Source organism: Microtus pennsylvanicus, chromosome 3 (genome assembly GCF_037038515.1).
Source record: "Microtus pennsylvanicus isolate mMicPen1 chromosome 3, mMicPen1.hap1, whole genome shotgun sequence".
NCBI classification, from domain to species: domain Eukaryota; kingdom Metazoa; phylum Chordata; class Mammalia; order Rodentia; family Cricetidae; genus Microtus; species Microtus pennsylvanicus.
The window spans coordinates 15,664,638-15,682,254 of record NC_134581.1 but is presented as its reverse complement, the minus strand read 5'-3'; the positions used below and the strand labels follow the sequence as shown (position 1 = coordinate 15,682,254).

Genomic DNA, 17,617 nt, shown 5'->3' with positions numbered 1-17,617 from the left:
CATACCTTGCTTGAAGTTCCTACAGAACCCTCGGATGAAGAGTAGCAAAGGGGTTCTCCTGTGGATTCCAAGGCTGATAAACAAATCACCCCCAAGTGGTGCATTGTCCTGGGAGGGGGGGTCACCATCATGGCCACATGGTGGCAGCAGAGAACCAATTAATGGCCATTCCCACCTCCAAATGGCTTAGGTAAGGCCATCTAAACAAGCTTGTGAAGCCTCCCCCCCAGTGGAGGCAGGACCACATTCACAGAGCCCCTGTCTGGGTGCTGTGTGGAGGGTGTTTCAGTTTTTATCTGCATGGCTATCTTTAGACAGACATGTTGACTACAGAACACTGGAAGGGTGCCATGGTTTGTGTTGTGTATTCATTTCTGGGTCAGTTCCACTTAGGTAAAGGAGCAGCTTTTATGTTGCCTTGGGCATAGTACTCTCTCCATTGGGTGTGGCTGCTCCATCTACCATTTCCTGTCAGCTAACAGGTACTCACGAACCTCATCCTGGAAGGAGGGGAAATCCTACCCTGGGGATAGCGAAAGAGAATGAACTAATTGTGTTTAGCCCAGGCTCCTGGTGACCCATGATCTGTATCTGACACAGGTTGGGTGTGAAAGGCCTCCTAACCCTACAGAGAAGATTAGCATGGCCCCTGAGCCGGAAGGACAAGCCAATTTGTGAAGCGTTCCATATTTTTTGATGACTTTAAATACTGTTTTTGTTTGTTTGTTTTGGATTTTTTGTTTGTTTTTTTGAGACAGGGTTTCTCTGTGGCTTTGGAGCGTGTCCTGGAACTAGCTCTTGTAGACCGGGCTGGTCTTGAACTCACAGAGATCTGCCTGCCTCTGCCTCCCAAGTGCTGGGATTAAAGGCGTGCGCCACCACAGACCGCCCGGCTGACTTTTTTTTTTTTTTTTTGGTTTTTCGAGACAGGGTTTCTCTGTGGTTTTGGAGCCTGTCCTAGAACTAGCTCTTGTAGACCAGGCTGGTCTCGAACTCACAAAGATCCGCCTGCCTCTGCCTCCCAAGGGCTGGGATTAAAGGCGTGCACCACCACCGCCCGGCTTTAAATACTGTTTTTAAAAGTATATCTAGAAAGGCATCCTAGGGTAATACCATCCCAACTCTGAAAGGATGAAGGGGAGAAGAAATATTCACTAAGGTCAGTTAGAAAGCAAATGCCGGCAGGGGGATTGTACTGGGTGGGGTCCCAGGCCACTCTGAATCCTGCTAAGCTCCTCCCTCCCCAGCCCCTTTATCTCTGCTACCCTGGGACTCACAACTGCCTATAGCCACCCTGTGAAGAGCCCTCTGGAGCCCAGGCTCACCGGCAGGCTAAGAATGCCTCTCCCTGCCCCATAATCCCGGGTATTGAGAAAAGACTGCTTGCCAAGGGATAACTGCTGAGGTCCAGGTGAGGGAGATGGCAAAGAAGAAAGGGCTTCACTCACTCATGGCTTCTGGAAGAAGGACCAACCAGAACTACACTTCTGTTTCAGAGACGGAGTCCACAAAACAAGACTCAGAGCAGAGGTGCCCGGCAGTCAGGGACTGGAAGAGAGCCATTTACTACTCTCACCCTTCCCTCACCTCTACACTTCCACACACTGAGGCCACAGTGACAGGATCAGAGCTACAGCAGCGCTAGATCTTCGCATAAGTTACCTCTGGCTATTATCCAGCCAGCCAGGCCAGACTCCATTAACCCTTATGACTCTGGGCAGACAGGAGAGGGCACACCATGGAATTATGGGACCTGCCCACAGAAGGTGCGTCCCGTGGTATTCCTTTCTGAATCCTCTCCCATCACTCTGTCCTGTGTCTTCCTCCGTGGTGAGAACTGGTGCCTGAGGGTGCACCTGTGAATGAGGGCCTTGCAGAGAGAAGAGCCATATTGCCCTGCACCGTTCTCATCTTAACCTGGTGGGTTGTGGGGGAATAGGATGATTCAGGAATACTCCTTCCCAGCCCACTCCATTCAGAGAGAGAGAGAGAGAGAGAGAGAGAGAGAGAGAGAGAGAGAGAGAGAGAGAGAGAGAGAGAGAGAGAGAGAGAGAGAGAGCACTGAGAAATACACATCCAAGAGAGGATACAGGAGAAAGGGCTGGAAAGAGTCAAAGAGTCAGACAGGGCTGGAAAGAGCCTTCAACAGGGCTCCGCCCGTAGCCCCGCCCCCAGCGCGGCCGCACCCACGGGGCCCAGCGTCTTTCGACTTTGATCTGAGTATCTGTGGCAGCGGCAGCTACAAGAAGCAACTGGAGCCACAGGTGAGGTGGTCGTGCCATTGCCCTGCCCGTGGGTCCACAGCCAGATCCTCAGACCACAGGGCAGGGGGAAAGGTTGGGTTTGCCAGGAACCAGCGCAGGGGGTCAGCTGCCCAGGAACTTTCAGTACTGCTACTGAATAATGCTGGTCTCAGGTCGGACCTGAGTCTGGTCCGGTCAAGTCCTGGGCTTCTGAGGTTCACGAGAGGTTCCAGCCTAGACTCAATGGGGCTGCTTCTGCCGCTGCTACAATCGTCTCTACTGCTAATGCTTCTTTTGTGGTTGCCGGCGGCATCCACCGACCTGGACTGGCAGTGCCCACGAATACCCTTCTCAGCCTCCCGGGACTTTGATGTTAAGTATGTGGTTCCCAGCTTCCACGCCGGTGGCCAGGTACAGGCCATGGCAGCCTACGAGGACAGTGAAGATGGGAGTGCGCTGTTTGTGGCCACACGCAATCGTCTGCACGTGCTTGGGCCTGACCTGCAGTATATAGAGAGCCTAACCACCGGCCCTATTGGAGATCCTGGCTGCCAGACATGTGCGAGCTGTGGTCCAGGCCTTCATGGACCACCAAACGACACAGACACACTGGTGCTGGTGATAGACCCGGGTTTGCCAGCCCTGGTCAGCTGTGGCTCAACCCTCCAGGGCCGGTGCTTCCTCCACGAGTTTGAGCCTCGGGAGAAATCCCTGCACTTAGCAGCACCAGCCTGCCTCTTCTCAGCAAAAAATAACCGGCCTGAGTCCTGCCCGGACTGTGTGGCTAGCCCCCGGGGCACTCGTGTGACTGTGGTTGGGCAGGGCCATGCTTCCTACTTCTATGTGGCATCTTCACTGGACCCAGAGTTGGCTGCCAGCTTTAGCCCGCACTCAGTGTCCATCCGTCGCCTCAAGGCAGATGCTTCTGGATTTCAACCGGGATTTCCTTCGCTATCTGTCCTGCCCAAATATCTGGCCTCCTACCTCATTGAATATGTATACAGCTTCCGCTCAGGAGACTTTGTCTACTTTCTGACCGTGCAACCTTCCGGTGTCACAAGCCCTCCCGGCGCCCTGCAGACTCGTCTTGCCCGACTTAATGCTGTAGAGCCAGAGATGGGTGACTACCGGGAGCTGGTCTTGGATTGTCAGTTTGCACCTAAACGCCGGCGGCGGGAACCTCCAAAGAGCACACAGTCCTACCCAGTGCTTCGGGCAGCCCACACTGCTCCCGTGGATGCCATTCTAGCTGTGGATCTGAGCACCTCAGAGGGCCAGGAAGTGCTATTTGGGGTCTTTGCGGCTGTCAGGGATGGTAGCTCTGGCTCGGGTCCCAGTTCTGTTGTATGCGCCTACCCCATTCACCAGCTGGACGCCCTGATTGAACAGGGCGTAGAACGCTGTTGTGACTCTTCACTTTCTCCTCGCCCCTCGAGAGGCCTCGAATTCTTCCAGCCACCCAGTCTTTGTCCTAATCCGGTGAGCAGAAAGAGCGGGCCCCTGACCTGTGAGTACTCGGTGGGGCTGAAGACAGGCCATTTCCTTGCTGTCACTGAAAGAGAGAAGGCAGGCAGAGTGAAGCATTCGCTCCTTCTCAGTTCCTAAGTACTGGAGGTAGTGGGAGAAAGCAGACAAACAGAGGCCATACTGGAAGCGCATCCCAGCATGAGGCTCTGCCACCCTTCCTGCTATCTGAATTTTTAAGGTACTTTCCCTGGTTACGTGAAGAGGGGCTTACGTCATAGTGCCTCTGCCAGCACAACTTCCAACTTCCCGGTCAAATGATAGGCATCCCCTCCAACCTGCCCACCACCCACACCCTCAGGCACCCAGAGAGAAGTATACACAAAGGCAAAAACTCCATGGGCAGCTGCTCATAGTCAAAGATTCGCCGCTGCTTGCCAATATAGTTTCACTTTCCTATGAAGGCACTGTGTTGCTCTGCCTTCCAAAGATGGCAAGACAGGGTTGCCAGAGAACCCCAACAGGTTCCAAGGAACCTTGGCAGTCTGGGAGCTTCTTGGGGAGCCTGCATGTTTTATGATTTACTAACCCATTCTCCACAGGATCATTACAGGAAAATTTGGGACATAGTGGAAAGGCAATTGCAGCTCAGCTCTAGAAGGTTCCTGGAAACCTCACCCTGGTCTTGTGCAAGCAAACTCTAAGCAATTGAGGATGAGTAAAGGCGTAGGAAGGGCTGGTTGGAATGGGTCCAGCCTGGACTTTCTGTCTCTGTAGCCAAGGCCCTGCCCTAGGCAGGAGGGTCTCTCAGTCCACCTATCACATCAGGGAGGAAGAAGAGAGGAAACAAACAGGAAGCAGGATGTTTTTAAAATGCTACCTCGAGGACCTAGGGCCTTAACTTGGGGCCTAGTCAGGGTTTGAGGGCCAAAAGTAAAATCAAATAAAGACAAAAATGCTTGCTTGAGGACAAAATGAAAACTAACTCCTCGAAACCATTCAAATAGTCTCACCTAAGACTATTGAGAGATTAGGACAAGATAAAGGGTTGAATGGAGCACTGGGTGCCACAGTCACACAGTGTTCTGATTTTGCTGTGACATATTTTGTTTGTTTCCCCTCCCCCTTTAGACACACCAGGAACTACTAGTCAAATGCTCTATCACTGAGCTGGGTCTCCAGTGCCCTCCTCTCCTTTTATACTTTTAATTTTGAAACAAAGTCTCATGAAAGTTGCTCAGGCTGGCCTTGAACTCACTCTCTAAACACAATCAATTATTGAACTTGTAATCCTCCTGCTTCAGCCACTGGAGAAGCAAGGGTTATGGGCCTATGCCACACCAGGCCTGTCAGTGACTCTGATACTCTTGTCTGATTGATTTCCACCTTCTGTTAATGCCCTGGAGGTATAGAATTTACACGCAGTGTTGGAGGGGGAATTCATTTTTCTTTTAGAACTTGAAGTACCAAATCCAGAGCCTCAAGTGTGCTAATCCTCTACCACGGGGTTGTATCTTCAGTCTTTTGTTTGTTTTTGGTTTTTTGAGAGAGAATTTAGTGGGTAGCCAAAACTGACCTTGAATCAACCGTGCAGCTCAGGTTGACCTTGAATTCAAGATTTTCCAGCCTTCACCTCTCAAATGCTGGTATTACAAGTGTACACCAGACCTGGTGCAAATTTCTTTTCTTTTTTCTTCTCCAGTACTAGAGATTGAACATCTCTAGGGCCTTGGACTTCTTAGGCAAGTGTTCTGCTGCTGAGCAACATTCCTAGCCTTCGAGTGGGGGGGTCTTTAGCTCTTCTTCCTCAGATGAGTATATTTAGGTTGAGAAACCCTAGGAGTAAGAACCTTTTGTCCAAATCTAGATGGGAAATCAAAACCTCTCCCAATTTAGCTAGAGGTGTCAGGCACCAGGAGAACTAGTCTTGGGCCCTACCTACAGCTCCAGGTCTGGAGGTCTGCCAGATCTCTGAAGATATGTAAATCAGTGTTTGATGACTTAAGTACATCATCACTGGAGTAGCAGCCACCGTGTACACTGTGTACTGGTTGACCTAAAGACTCGTGCCTACGTGGATTCAGGTAGGGTGTGGAACAGCTATGGGGAATGGGACACTTAAGGCAAGTTTTCAGGGCTAGAGACCTTCGTCAATCTTAGGACCCAAATCTAAGACCCCTGCGGCCTAGAGGCGAGCAAACAGGACCGTGTTCTTACCTGAGTAGGGCCTCTTAGTGCCTGAGCCCCGCCTGTCCCTGAGTCACAATGAAAACACCTGGCAAGTTTCTGGCTAGGGTCACGCCCCTCCTCTTCCTTCTCGAGTGCTGACAAAGTCTCAGTCCCCACCCAAACAGGATAGAGACCCAGATTGGGTGGGGTGTCTAGACTCAACACTGCTGCTCTTGTCCCTCCCCCTCCCCCCTCCCCAGTCCTGCTTGTCACTGAGGTCCAGGGATAGGTTAACTCTGTGTGAACTGAGGAGGTTCTGAACACCTAGGGCTCTCTTCTGGCCCTTCCTGTTCCTCTACTCCAACCCCAAATCTCTCTCTCTCTTTTTTTTTTTCGAGACAGGGTTTCTCTGTGGTTTTGGAGCCTGTCCTGGAACTAGCTCTTGTAAACCAGGCTGGTCTCGAACTCACAGAGATCCGCCTGCCTCTGCCTCCCGAGTGCTGGGATTAAAGGTGTGCACCACCACCGCCCGGCTAACCCCAAGTCTTAAATGCATACAGTGGCTTCCTACTTTTCCAGCACCATTCATTCCCAACTGTGTCCTAAGAATTTTCACCTCCTGGCTAAGAGCAAGGGAGAGGTTTATGTCTTCCAACTTCTTCTCTCTTTTGTTTTTCTTTTTTCAAGACAGGGTTTCTCTGTGTGACAGTTCTGGCTGTCCTGGAACTCACTTTGAGAGTAGCAAACCTAGCAGGTTCAACTCACAATCTCCCAACTTCTTAGGCTTAATCTGACATTCATGTCATGGGGCCTTGGTTTTTTTATTTTTATACCTGAGGGAGGTTTAGGTAACTTAAAGATCTATAGAATCTCAGGGAAAGGAGCCATATAGCCAGTCTTGGGAAGCCACTTAACTTCAGAATTCAGTCTCATGAAGCCCAGAGGGACATTTGCTAAGAAGCGCTCACACAGGCAGAGAAGGGCCAGCAGGGGGCGTGAGAGTCCTCTGGTTAAGGGTGAGGGCTTCTGACTTAGATCCTGAGGGGCTGTAAGGCCTTGGATAAAGGAATGAACGGGTGGACCAGCAGGGTCTACAGACTCCATAATTCATCATCAGACTGGATTTAGCAGGGTAAGGCAGGGAGTAGGTGAAGGGAACTTCCACACAGTGGGGGCTGCCTCCCAGACCCTGGAACCGGCACAAACAGCACCTAAACAACTGTTTTCACAGAGAGATCCTTTAGTAAGCAGGGAAGAAAAGTTAAAGTGCCTGCTTTCTGACTCTGGCAGACAAACAACAGCAAATGACCTTGCAGGGGTGATTTTTTTCTTTTTCTTTTTCTTTTTTTTTTTTTTTTTGGTTTTTCGAGACAGGGTTTCTCTGTGGCTTTGGAGCCTGTCCTGGAACTAGCTCTTGTAGACCAGGCTGGTCTCGAACTCACAGAGATCCGCCTGCCTCTGCCTCCCGAGTGCTGGGATTAAAGGCGTGCGCCACCATCGCCCGGCTGCAGGGGTGATTTTTAAGAAGAGAAGCGGGGGAAGTCTGTGTTAGAATGGACTAGGATTCGGTAGTAAAGGGGATGGGGGATGAGGGACAAGGGAAAGGGGGCAGAGGTATTCGACTCAGAGGAACAAAGGACTGTCACTGATAGAGGAGACAGACCGGCACGTAGGTAAATGGCGGTTTATAAAGGGAAAGGGGAAGACCCTGTGTTAGGATGAGGTGCTTAGTTTTAATTGGGCATGTTAATTAGGTGAGCCAAATGGGGCTTCTGGTTGCTGAACTTCAATAGTTTGATAGCTGAACCTTGGTAGTCAAGGTCAGAAGGAGGAAGTGGCTGGCCAAATAAGGAAGTAGACCTTGGTGACTAGTTTCAGGAATGTAATCTACTGGTTTTTAACAATTGCAGAGGAAATGGGAGCAAAGGGAAAGGCCAGCCAGAGCTGTCCTCACTCCTCTCAAGCTGGTGAGAGTCCCTTCAGCAGGGGATCTGGCTTTCTAGACTGGGCCTCCCTTCTTCCCTGCCCTTGCTATCCCAAGCGCCTATGAGCATGGTGGTAGTAGGTGAGGGGTAGGCTCTAGGCCTTCTATAGTCAGGCAAGGTGAGGGATAGCAGTTTAGAGCTAATCACTGACAAAAGCCCCAAAGAGTCAGTGCACAGTCCTGAGCCCTGACTCTCTCTTGCCTGGATTTTCCCAGCCTGGTGTAGAGGCCTCCAGCCCCAGCTTCCGCTGCCACTACTTCCCTCTGCTGGTCAGCGAAGGCTTCTCCCGCGTGGACCTATTCAATGGGATGTTAGGATCAGTGAAGGTCACCGCGCTGCATGTGACAGGCCTTGGCAATGTTACAGTGGCCCACATGGGCACTGCAGATGGGCGTATCCTACAGGTAGGTCCTCCACGCCACCATTGTCTGTCCCTGCATCCCTGTCCCCTGCCCTTGCTAGCCTTCTCATAGCAGACCTATGACAGGTGGAGATAGCCAGATCGTTCAGCTACTTGCTGTACGTGTCCAACTTCTCCCTGGGCAGCAGCGGGCAGCCTATTCAGCGGGACGTCAGTCGCCTTGGGAATGACCTACTCTTTGCCTCTGGGGACCAGGTGAGGTGTGCGGGGTTGGGACTTGGGGTTCAGGTGGTTGTATCATAGCCTCTCCGTCAAACCCAGATAGGCATTGATATGCAGACCTTACCTCTCTAATCTAGAAGGGACCAGCAGGGTTGATGGGGCCCAGTTCCCACTCTTAGCAATTGCTGAGCCACCTGTTTGTTACCCCAAGGTCTTCAAGGTTCCTATCCGGGGCCCTGGCTGCCGTCATTTCCTCACCTGTTGGCGTTGCCTGAAAGCACAGCGTTTCATGGGATGTGGCTGGTGTGGGGACAGGTGTGGCCGGCAGAAGGAGTGTCCTGCCTCCTGGCAACAGGATCGCTGTCCACCTGAAATCACAGAGGTACAGCATACCCCAGGGCTCAGGTGACAGAGCAACAAGCAGGGCAGTGCAGTCAAAAAGTCCTGATCACGATCTTCCGCGCTCTGAAATGCCCACAGGAGGGCATTCTTTTTTTTTTTTTTCGAGACAGGGTTTCTCTGTTGCTTTGGAGCCTGTCCTGGAACTAGCTCTTGTAGACCAGGCTGGACTCAAACTCACAGAGATCCACCCGCCTCTGCCTCCCGAGTGCTGGGATTAAAGGCATGCGCCACCACCGCCCGGCCAGCAGGGCATTCTTGTCAGAGGGGATGGCACAGAGGGAGACTTGGGAGGCAGGAAGAAGTCTGAATGAGGACTAACGTGTGACCTGGAATGACTGGAACCGGAGTGTGAGATAGGCAAGGGGTATGGCCAGAACTCTGGGGGAAGCGCTGAGAGAATCCCACCCCGCACAAAAACTTGGGTCGTTCTCTCCACTTCAGTTCTATCCTCACAGTGGACCCCTAAGGGGCAGTACAAGGCTCACCTTATGTGGCTCCAACTTCTACCTGCGTCCTAATGAGGTACCCGAGGGAACACACCAGATCACCGTGGGCCAAAGTCCCTGCCGGCTGCTGCCAAAACACTCTCCAAGCTATAGGTATAACCTGTCCCCGCTTTCCCTATCCCTGATGAGAGTGACCAAACAGCCCCTCATCTGTGAGACCCTGTTCTGTGAAGAGTAGGGACAAGCTAGATTGACTTCTTGTGTCTAAGATATCTGTCCCATTTTGAACCTGCATGTGCCCTACTTGTCTGTTTAGTTATGGACTAGACAAGGTTAGTCCCTGTCCCCCCACCCCAATTCTGTCTGCTGTCAGAGAAAGCCATAGGTGTAGCTGCCATGCTTTGGCAGATAAGCCCCATGATTGTGGCAGGCATGAAGCCAGCCCTCTGGGGTTCCTGACCTCATGGTATCCTTCTGCTGTCCCAGGCCAGAGTACCCTAAGGCGTTTGTGGAAGAACTTGAGTGTGAGCTGGAGCCTCTGGTCACCCAGGCAGCAGGGACTACAAATGTCAGCCTTCTCATCACTAACACACCAGCAGGCAAGCACTTCCGGGTGGACGGCAGCTCTGTTAGGGAAGGCTTCTCTTTCATGGTGAGTCTATACTGCTCTGTCTTTGCCCTGGGTCAGTGGGAGGCACAAGAGGGATGGACTTGGAATGAAATGTTCCATTTCCATATCCTCATAGGAACCACTGCTGACATCAATAAAACCTGACTTTGGCCCACGGGCTGGGGGTACTTATCTCACACTCGAAGGCCAGAACCTGTCTATAGGCACCAGCCGAGCTGTACTGGTCAATGGAACTCAGTGCCAGCTGGAACAGTAAGTGTTATCAGGTAAAATCACAGGAGGCCACAGGTCCCTGCCACTGTGAGGCTCCAACTTGTATCTGCATCCTGAGTTGGACTGATATCTGAAGGAACCTATCAGGTTCCTCCTGGCTGCTGCCTAAGGTCACCTCAAGTCTCAGGTACAATGCATTCCCCCTTTCCCTATCTCTGATGGGGACAACCAAGCAGCACCTTCCTTGTGAGACCCTTTCTTCTGTTCCCACCCAGGGAGCTGCACCAGGTGGGTACCTAGATACTGCCAGTGTGGAGAAGAGGGCTCAGTCACATGGTCAATGTAGGGATCAGTTTCAAGAAGGATTTGCTGTCCCCTCCAACCCAGAGACAAGAGAGCCCACCACAGAGGCCACTGTCTCCAGCCAAGGGTACAGGAACTTGTTCCGTCCCTGCCTTCTTGGAGGTCTTACTGGGAGCATCCTCTCTCCAGACCCATGGAGTGTAGGTGGGTGGGGAAGACAACCAACAGAGGAAGTAGGAGGGGTTACTAATCCCTAGAGGAGGTAAGACTCTCATCATAAGAAGGTGCCCCTGTGCCCAATCCCTCCATCCTGCAGGGTCAGTGAGGAACAGATCTTATGTGTCACACCTCCTGGAGCTGGCACAGCCAGGGTCCCTGTTCATCTGCAGATTGGAGGTGCTGAGGTGCCTGGCTCCTGGACATTTCACTACAAGGAGGACCCCATTGTGTTGGACATCAGCCCCAACTGTGGCTACAGGTAAGTGCCACCTCCTTGGCTACTTTGGCCTCCAAGAAATGAGTCGGTTCCCTGAGTCCTCTAACCCCAACACCCTCCCTTCGCAGTGGCTCTCATGTCATGATCCATGGCCAGCATCTGACTTCTGTATGGCGCCTAGAGCTATTATTCCATGATGGACAAAGTACAGTGCAGAACAGCGTGAGTAGAGCAGGTGGTGGCGGGGGGAGGGGGTAGGTGGGCGGCGGGGAGGCTGGACCAGTCCCCTGATGTCCAGCATCACCTCACACTGGGCTAAGGAGACTGGAGCAGTCAGGCGTGGGCCATTTGCCTAACTACTTTTATGTGGGTCTCAGCAGTGCGCAGGGCAGTTTCTGGAACAGCAGCGTCAGTGCCGCCTGCCAGAATATGTGGTCCGAAACCGTCAGGGGTGGGCAACAGGGAATCTGAGCGCCTGGGGGGATGGAGGAGCTGGCTTCATACTGCCTGGTTTTCGCTTCCTGCCCCCACCCAGTCCACCCAGAGCTGGCCTAGCCCCACTGAAGCCTGAAGAGCATTCAGTTAAATTCGAGGTGGGTATAAGGGGTAGGGTAGGGACAATGGTGGTTAAGAGACAAGAGTCCAGCCTCTGGCTGATTTTCATGACTGTCTCTGCAGTATATTGGGCTTGGCGCTGTGGCAGACTGCGTGAGTGTGAACATGACCGTGGGTGGTGAGATCTGCCAACACGAGTTCCGGGGGAATATGGTGGTCTGCCCCCTGCCCCCTTCCCTGCAACTTGGCAAGGATGGTGTCCCATTGCAGGTAGGTGACACAGCTGGTCTTTTCAGGAAACCACAAGCTGAAGGGTCTGCAGTCTGGGTTTAAACTGCCATCTGCTTTCAGGTCTGCGTAGATGGTGAGTGTCACAAGCTGGGCCAAGTGGTTCGGTCAGGCCCAGGCAGGGCCTCACAGAGTACACTCATAATTGCTCTGCTGGCTTTGATCATGCTCGTGGCTGCACTGGCCATTGCCCTGGTCTTCAACTCCCGGAGACGGAAAAAGCAGCTAGGTAAGCCCCTACACCCATCTAGATTCAGCCTGTACCTCCAAACTAGTGTCTGCGATCCCCAGAACTTGGGGGTATCCCACATTTCCTCGGTGGGACTTGGTCTCCAGGAGCTTGGAAAGGCTCACCACCAGGGGCTGTCTTTCCACAGTCCTTGCTTCCAACTTGGATGACCTGTCATCTCTGGATCGGTCTCCCGGAGCCATGTCCCTGTCTACATTCTACTCTGGCTCTGACTACAGAGGTAAGTAGCCTTGGTGAGATGGTGGAAGGCGCTAGAAGCCAGGGCTTGACCCTCCCCACTAGCTCTCGCTCCCTCTCCCCAGCAACACCCTCTGACATTGATGATATAGCTTCCAGACCTCGGAGCTGGGAGGAATCTTCGGATAACAGGGATGGGACAAATATCCCACTACTGCGAACAGATTCGATGCGGCTCAAGGATCTGGACAGGACACTCCTGGCCGAGGTCAAGGATGTACTGATTCCCCATGAACACGTGGTCATCCACAGTGACCAAGTCATTGGCAAAGGTGTGGGGGATGGATTGGGAGGTGGGACAGGGCAGAGGAGGAGTCTTGAGATTGACCTGTGCTCAAGGGATAGTTCAAGTAGACTTCACTAACTTGTATGACCTTGAGGCTACTACTTAACTTCTGATCCTCCGTGTGGTCATCTTTGAAGAATTTAATCTTCAGTGGCTTCTGGTATGGATAAGTGGGCATGGGAGGATGGAAAATGGTTCCACCATTGTGTGGCTGCTGCTTGTTTTTAATGTCACCCTGGTCAGTTTGGGGCTCCGAGGTTGCTAGTTATAAGGGGACATGCAGTGAGTCCAGGCACTGAAGTCCCTCTTTACCATCTCGCTCTTTCCAGGCCACTTTGGTGTTGTCTACCATGGAGAGTATACAGATGAGGCACAGAACCAAATCCACTGTGCCGTTAAGTCACTGAGTCGTAAGTGAGGCCTAGGCTGGGTGGGCAGAAGGGTGGTCTCAGGCTGAACCCCCACCATCTCCATCTCTCCCTTGGCCTGACCTGCGCTACTCTACAGGCATCACAGAGGTGCAGGAGGTAGAAGCTTTCCTGCGGGAAGGGCTGCTCATGCGAGGCCTCCACCACCCGAACGTTCTGGCTCTCATCGGTATTGTGCTACCCCCAGAGGGCCTCCCCCGGGTGCTGCTGCCCTATATGCGCCACGGAGACCTGCTTCGTTTCATCCGCTCCCCTCAGAGGGTCAGTGCCCTTCCATCCGGGGTGGGAGGTGTCGGCCGCACCCACCTCTGCCTGTACTCACCAGTCTCCCTGTGCCACAGAACCCCACAGTGAAGGACCTCATCAGCTTTGGCCTGCAGGTAGCTTGCGGAATGGAGTACCTGGCAGAGCAGAAGTTTGTGCACAGGGACCTGGCTGCTAGGAACTGCATGTGAGTGGCTCAAGTAGCTGGGGTGAAACAAAAGGACAGTTATGAGGCTATGCAGCTGCTCAAGGCCACCTTAGGAGAGGACGCAGTCCACCCTTTGCTCTGCACTCTGCAGGGCTAGACATTTTTCTGTCTACCTGGTAAAAAGACAGTGTGATTTTTTTATATTATTTTATTTTGGGGGGGGGTTCAAGACAGCGTTTTTCTGTAGCTTTGGAGCCTGTCCTGGAACTAGCTCTTGTAGACCAGGCTGGCCTCGAACTCACAGAGATCTGCCTGCCTCTGCCTCCCGAGTGCTGGGATTAAAGGTGTGTGCCACCACACAGTGTGATTTTTTTTTAAGATTTGTTTATTTATTATATATACAACATTCCTTCCATGTATGCTTGCATGGCAGAAAGAGGGCACCAGATCTCATTACAGATGGCTGTGAGCCACCATGTAGTTGCTGGGAATTGAATTCGGACCTTTGGAAGAGCAGCCAGTGCTCTTAACCTCTGAGCCATCTCGCCAGCCCCACAGTGTGATTCTTCAGTCCTTCGAAGGGCTAGGAAGCGGTGGGTCCAGACCTGGCAGGAGCCAGTGCTAAGCAAGTGTCTGCCCCTGAGCTACAGCCCCAGCTGAGCATCAGTTCTCTGTGTGATACCCTCTTCTCAGGCTGGACGAGTCATTCACAGTCAAGGTGGCTGACTTTGGTCTGGCCCGTGACATCCTAGACAAGGAATACTATAGCGTCCGACAGCACCGCCATGCTCGCCTGCCTGTCAAGTGGATGGCCCTGGAGAGCCTTCAGACCTACAGATTCACCACCAAGTCTGACGTGGTAAGGTACCCTCCACTCCAGGTCCACTTGACCTCCATGCCTTAGAGTATTTTGCCCTGCTTCTGCGTAATCTGAGTCCAGACACTCCCCAGGTTAGGCAGACCCCGTAGCTCCTTTGTCTTGGACAGATGTGAACTAGAATCTGGTATCTGCCAGGGCAGAAGTCTGTGCTTTCATCTGTTCCTTATGAACAGTCCAGGGCTCAAGTCACGTTGTGGGAGACGAAGGAACGATATTTGTACAGTATTAAGGAATGAGCTCTGTGCAGAGGTGTGGTCCTTCATTTCCAGTAAAGAATCCTGAGAGGTAGAGGACCTGGAGGGCTCACCTGCCCACCAAAATTTGGGGTGATAGTTGAGTGAATCTCCTCACCTTTCTCCAACAGTGGTCATTTGGTGTGTTGCTGTGGGAACTGCTCACACGGGGCGCTCCACCATACCCCCATATCGACCCTTTCGACCTCACTTACTTCCTGGCTCAGGGCCGTCGCCTGCCCCAGCCTGAGTATTGTCCCAATTCACTGTGAGTATGTAAAAGGCGATAGAGGGGCAGGACTGGGCTCCAGAGAAGCGGGAGGGGGCAAGAGACCAAGCCCTGCCTGGCTTTTTGTCTGACCCTTTGGTTGACCAGGAAAGGGAGCCTCTCTGGGACTTAGTTTACTTATCTGTGTACTGGTCCCACCCCCATGCAAGGAAGGACTCTGAGAGGCCCTCACAGTTGCCATGGTAACAGCATTCCAACTCAGAGTCTGGGTTGAGGCCAGTGGTTTGGTTTCCCGGATCTCTTTCCAAACCCCATTGCTGCAAAGGGAAAGAGGGGCTGTTTTCCATCTCCTCCACTCATTCAGCCTCAAAGCAAGGTTTAGTTAGCTCCCACACCGGTCCCTTTGCATCTCTCCAGCAGGGCTTTTGCACTGCACGTAGTTCAGATTTTTTTTCATTCCCAAGGGATGGCGGTAGCTGTGTCATCAGTGCCCGTGGGGTAGGTTTGGCTCCCTAATCAGTAGGCATACTCAGCTGTGCTCAGGTCTGCATGCTTAGAACAGGCAAAACCAGGTCACAGGTAGAGCCGTTGATGACTCCTGTCCCAGGCTGTGTTCCAGAAAGGCTCTGGGTAGTTCTCAGGGCTCGCCCATCTTGGCCTTGACTTTTCGGCTATCTGGTTTTTTTATGCACACGGTTTACGGTAAGAGAAATTAACCTTACTGCCTGCCTGGATCTAAGACAGGCTCCCTGAACAGATGAAGCTGGTAGGTTGGGGAGAGACAGTGGAAACGGCTTGTCAGAGGGAGGAGGTGGCTGGGATGCAATCATGAGAGGGACGGAGCGCATAGTGCAGCCCTGTCGGAGCGGGCTGGCCCTTCAGAGTTTTCTGAAATTGAGACCAATGGGCCAGGTCTCTGTCTCAAGCATTAGTCAGTCTCAGTCACTGTCACAGGTGAGCAGATGTGAAATTGGAAAATGTGTTTCCCTTCTGCCTAGAGAAAGCTCAAGCTAAGAGCTGTCAACAGGTAACACTCTAAGTCACTGAAAAGGGAGGTCTAAGTGGCCCACTGCAGAGGGCACTAATGGGGGAGTCCCTTTTCCTTGCTGGGCTCTGTTTTGCTCATCTGTAAGGTGGGTATCATAACAACATTCCCCTTGGGGAGTCTGAAACACTGAGACTATGATTTAAGGCAGGATGCCGTCCCTACGGTGATAAGGCAGGCTCTAGGATCCAGCAGGCCAATCTACAGAACTTGAGCCTTAGGACCTGAGCTGTCACCGGAGCTGTTCCATATGCTTCTCTTTCAGTTCCCGTTTAACTTTCCTGGATTTTTTTTTTTTTGCTGCAGTTTTTTTTTGAGGCTGGGTCTCTGTAGCTCAGGCTAGCCTTAAATGCAGGTTAATTCTGCTTCAACCTTCCAAATTCTGGGGTTAAAGGCATCTTTTACTGTGCTGGGTATGTATTTATTTGTTGGTTTGTTTTTTTTTTTAAATATTTATTTATTTATTATGGACACACTGTTCTGTTTGCATATATGTCTGTAGGCCAGAAGAGGACACCAGACCTCATTACAGATAGTTGTGAGCCACCATGTGGTTGCTGGGAATCGAACTCGGGTCCTTTGGAAGAGCACGCAATGCTCTTAACCGCTGAGCCATCTCTCCAGCCCCCTGTTGGTTTGTTTTTGAGACAGGCTATCACTCTGTATCTTTGGCTAACCTAGAACTCACTATGTAGCCCAGGCTGGCCTCATACCCCTTGTGTAGCTAAAGCTGTTCTTGAATGCCTGATCTTTCTCCCTCCACCTCCCAGCATTGCTGGAATTACAGGTGTGTGCCACCAAGCCCAACTCTCTCTGCAGGGCTTAATCCTCACTTTATATCTGATCTGGAAAGGTGTGATGATCCTATTTCATGAGCCTCTTAACTATGTACTGAGGATTTCGCAAGTGTCTTTTTACCCTGTGCCCCTAACGGTGTGGTCAGAAGAGGCCATCTAGGCACGGAAAAGTTGGAGAACACACTCAAGATCACACAGATAAGGCCCCAGGGCATAGTCGCCGGCAACCCTTTTCTGCTGAGGTATCTGGACTTCTGCCAGGCATCTCAGCGATGAGAAGAGCCAACACTGTTCAGATGGGGCTCTAGGCCCTGTCACGGATCTTCATCTCTGTTTTGTTCACTGGGAATCGGGCTGCCCAGAACCCCCCCAGTAGGAGTACACCTATACCTGACATCCCTCTTTTTACAGGTACCAGGTGATGTTGCGATGCTGGGAGGCTGACCCAGCAGCACGGCCCACCTTCAGAGCCCTCGTGATGGAAGTGGAACAGGTAGTGAGCTCTCTGCTTGGGGACCACTACGTACAGCTGTCCCCAGCTTACGTGAACTTAGGTCACAGCATCTTGGATGATGTGAGTGTGCTTCCAGAGCAGCCACAGTCCTCAACACAGCAGCACAGAGGCACATCGAGGCCCCGGCCTCTCTCAGAGCCGCCTCTGCCCACTTGACCTAAGCTCTCAGAAGGTCACGGACTGAATCTGCTAAGTGGCCTTGAGCTAACCCCAATCTGTCTCTGGGCTATGACAAACTAAAGGGCATTGAACCTCCAGCCTTTAGCTTTCTGAAGCTACTGAAGGTGGGAAACAGCCCGTCTAAGCCCCTCACTCCAGCATGAGCTGGTGAGGGCAATCCTTTTGTAGCATGTATTTATGGAATGCTGTTTTATACCCTGTCTGCTGAGCAGAGAGGACTTAGCAGTGATCATGCAGATACCATAGTGTAAACCACTAAAACAAATAAATGAATATTCAAGCACAAATTATGGCATATGCTGTGAAAGAAAGGAGGCACGCAGAGGGGATGGATGGTTTACTTTAGAGAGGTGAGGGAAGGCTCCCAGGAGCTGTTATCTTGCCAAAGCTCTTTCAGGAGGGGATAGT

At 52.0% G+C, this 17,617-nt stretch overlaps 1 protein-coding gene and 1 pseudogene across 9 annotated transcripts; both read left to right on the top strand.

Annotated features, from left to right (window-relative positions):
- Positions 1-595: 595 nt before the first annotated feature.
- On the top strand, positions 596-694 carry LOC142847408 (U6 spliceosomal RNA; annotated as a pseudogene).
- A 1,479-nt stretch (positions 695-2,173) lies between these two features.
- On the top strand, positions 2,174-17,488 carry Mst1r (macrophage stimulating 1 receptor). 9 transcript variants are annotated; one of them, XM_075964654.1, is made up of 20 exons: positions 2,174-3,722; positions 8,077-8,265; positions 8,349-8,477; positions 8,656-8,826; positions 9,288-9,445; positions 9,779-9,944; positions 10,039-10,175; positions 10,756-10,917; positions 11,004-11,097; positions 11,256-11,468; positions 11,554-11,700; positions 11,782-11,947; positions 12,096-12,188; positions 12,298-12,477; positions 12,821-12,901; positions 12,999-13,180; positions 13,261-13,370; positions 14,025-14,190; positions 14,576-14,712; positions 16,927-17,488. In XM_075964654.1, the coding sequence occupies exons 1-20, from the start codon at positions 2,487-2,489 to the stop codon at positions 17,183-17,185; spliced, it is 4,176 nt and encodes a 1,391-aa protein (XP_075820769.1). In that variant the 5' UTR covers positions 2,174-2,486; the 3' UTR covers positions 17,186-17,488. The 9 variants fall into 9 exon arrangements, 8 of the variants coding, with proteins under 8 accessions (XP_075820769.1, XP_075820767.1, XP_075820766.1 ...); XM_075964652.1 differs by having other exon boundaries at positions 2,195-3,722; positions 11,253-11,468; XM_075964651.1 differs by having other exon boundaries at positions 2,222-3,722; positions 12,271-12,477.
- Positions 17,489-17,617: the final 129 nt, after the last annotated feature.

What these genes read in the sequence shown, in the direction of transcription:
- Mst1r (XM_075964650.1), top strand. Translation starts at nt 2,487, where the DNA reads ATGGGGCTGCTTCTGCCGCTGCTACAATCGTCTCTACTGCTAATGCTT. An exon ending in ACTCAGTGCCAGCTGGAACA is followed by an intron (nt 10,176 to 10,755) that starts GTAAGTGTTATC and finishes TCCATCCTGCAG; the next exon opens with GGTCAGTGAGGAACAGATCT. An exon ending in TCATCCGCTCCCCTCAGAGG is followed by an intron (nt 13,181 to 13,260) that starts GTCAGTGCCCTT and finishes CCTGTGCCACAG; the next exon opens with AACCCCACAGTGAAGGACCT.